A 2,738-nucleotide genomic window follows, 5' to 3' on the forward strand; every position below is an offset into this window, starting at 1 on the left:
AATAGATAATACTTTTATTTGCAGTATAGTATAATAACACATTGTTTATCGTAATAAATCACTCGGGGTCTATCGACCTTCGCGATTGTATTCCTACTCTTTTGAACTCGAACCGTGTATTATTTTACAACAATGTAATCAAAATTGATGTGTCCCCAAGTATATTTTATACTTTCTATACGTTTCATCTTCATTATGTCGAGCTTTTTTGGAAGGATGTTCTTCTGTCCGCCTCCTTATACTGACATGCAGTTAATTATGCTTCAAATATGTTGACATTTTTATTGAAATTATTTTTTAAACATGTAAGTTCTCTCATAGTTTAAATGAAGCAAAAATATTTTTTCAAACAAGTTTTAACAAACAATAGATTCAATACATTACATTACATTACAAACATGTATATTATTTACATGTTTGACTTTATTTAGTCTCACCAAAAATATAGAACACTCGAACATATAAGGACCTTCTTTTGTTTTGAGATGTTGACATTAACTGCTATATTTACATGCAGTATATACTAGCTATCACAAAGTCTGTAAATCATTTGTATTCATGTCGCGATTTGACTTGACCCTCTTATGAAAACTTTCATATACATATACAGTATTATACGCACTAAGATAAAACCCCGACATACTAAATCGTCTGCGTTATGATATTATCTCTATTTGATAGAGATTTGGTGTGCTGCTTAAATATGATTATTATGCACAATCACAGCCTCTTTGACCTCTGACCTTTCACCATTCGTCAATTAAGAGCTCGGTCATCATGGGAACTTCTTTGACCATCAATTCATCTTTGCATAGTTGTCTAATTTCTGTCATGTATTGTTCAGATACTTCTCGCAAGAATAGAAGACCGTCGACGAATTGAGCAAATCTTCGTTGTGCTTGTGGACCAACCGTCTTTTCTAAATGGTAGCGCATTACTTCAGATACAAGATACTGGATTTTGTCAACGAATTCCGGATCTTCAAGGTTACAGCGGTCAGTAAAGGTCAAGGTCAGCGCCATAAGAAGACATTTTTCTTCTCTGCTCATCTCAAGTCTCTGAAAACGAGCATAAGCCTCGCATATTCTAGTTATTAATTCTCTCGAGAAACATTTGTCGGCCAATTCATTCACGTGGTATGCAACACCATTCCTCGCTAAAATCACGTGACATTCCTCGTTGTAACCTTCGTTCATCAGAATGACAAAAAAATCACAGCGGAAAGCATTTAGAAGATTTGACTGGTCGTGTGATTTTAGTTTCTTAAAACCCGGAATTTGATGTGCAAAGTTATAATACCGTTCTGTCAGACGCTTGATTTTTAAAACATATTCCTTGAATACTTTGATCCTACCGTCTACATCAATGCCGTACTCTTTCAGCAGTTTATAGTACTCGTCTTTTGGAACAGCTTTCATTTCACCATAGGTTTGTAGTTTTACCTGATAACGTTGGTAGTGGTACTTGATGACACTTTGTACTTGCTCTTTGCTTGTTATATTGGGTCCATATGGCTGGATGGCCTCCATTGCGCTGACGAGTTCTTGGAGAAGGTTTTCTGGTGAGCAATCTTCAGGAACAATGTCATGTAAACTTGGGGACGATTTCCCGCTGTCTGTTTCGCTGTAAGTATGATCGAATTTAAATGAGTCTATATTGACATCAAAGATTCGCTCCTGTTCAGATTTCTTTTCTTTACCTTCTAACACGTTTACTTGTTTGATAGTTTCTGTCCTTCGTGATAGAGAATACCTGCCTAACTTAGAATTTTCCTTTGACATTCCAAGCTCAAGACATTTCTTTAACCGACATCCGGAACAATTTTCACGATTTTTATTCACAACTTTACAATTACCATCTTTCGAACATTTATATTCTTCATTTCTAATGATAAACCGTCGGAAAAATCCTTTACACGCTTCACAACTGTTGACACCATAATGTAAACCTGAAGCCATGCCACCACAAACAGAACATGGCGGGAACTTGAGAGCCTTTGAGGCATTTTTGACTTTATTTCTGTTCCTTTTATGAGATCTTGATTCTGAGGATGTTTCTTTAGCGCCGCGTGACTTTAAGTCTATTGAGTCATCATATTCATTTTTCTTAGAATTATCGACCGAGTTTTTAAGTGTTTTTGAAGCCCGATCAGAACTACGCCTTCTTCCAGATGTTTTCTTTGGTGCTGACAAAGGTTTACTCGCTGGCAATGTCTGTTCTGTCAACTTAGTTTTACTTAAAAGTAATTGTTTCAAAGGTGACAAGACAATATTGTCTTCAGGTTTTTCTGGTTCTACATTAGCTTCTTGCAATTGATTAAAGTCGTTGTCATTAAAATCTAAATTATCACAAGGCACGGGTGAAAACGATGTCGCAAATATAGGTGACATCATATCAATAAGCTCGTGATTGTTTTCTAAAAGTGATAATCCAAGATCGTCTGCGATGTCTGCTGATTCAAGCGTATTTAGAAATTCCTGTTCAGGATCGATTGATGTGTCAAGAACATTGTCAGTTAGACCTTGAGTGCTGTCTAGCAATTCAGTCGAGAAAAAGTCTCCAAATAAATCAATAGAATCCATCTTAACGTGGTGGTTGTTGTTGTTGTTGTTCTATCTGAAATGAGTCCAAATGAACCTTTATACGTGAATACTCACCACGTTATTAAAGTGTTGCTATTTTCAAAGCGAATAAAAAACAGCAACATCAATTAAGTTAATTAAAACCACTTATATTTG

General features: G+C 35.7%; 1 protein-coding gene across 1 annotated transcript; it reads right to left on the bottom strand.

Annotated features, from left to right (window-relative positions):
• Positions 1 to 488: 488 nt before the first annotated feature.
• LOC132743410 (nuclear receptor subfamily 1 group D member 2-like) lies at positions 489 to 2,596 on the bottom strand (the record flags this gene model as incomplete). The annotated part of the gene is given in 1 exon segment (XM_060731932.1): positions 489 to 2,596. A coding segment is annotated over 1 exon segment (1,836 nt). The 3' UTR covers positions 489 to 746.
• Between the last annotated feature and the right edge of the window lie 142 nt (positions 2,597 to 2,738).

The sequence above is a fragment of the Ruditapes philippinarum genome, unplaced genomic scaffold, assembly GCF_026571515.1.
Source record: "Ruditapes philippinarum isolate M1 unplaced genomic scaffold, ASM2657151v2 ctg7945_1_1_1_1, whole genome shotgun sequence".
NCBI lineage: Eukaryota > Metazoa > Mollusca > Bivalvia > Venerida > Veneridae > Ruditapes > Ruditapes philippinarum.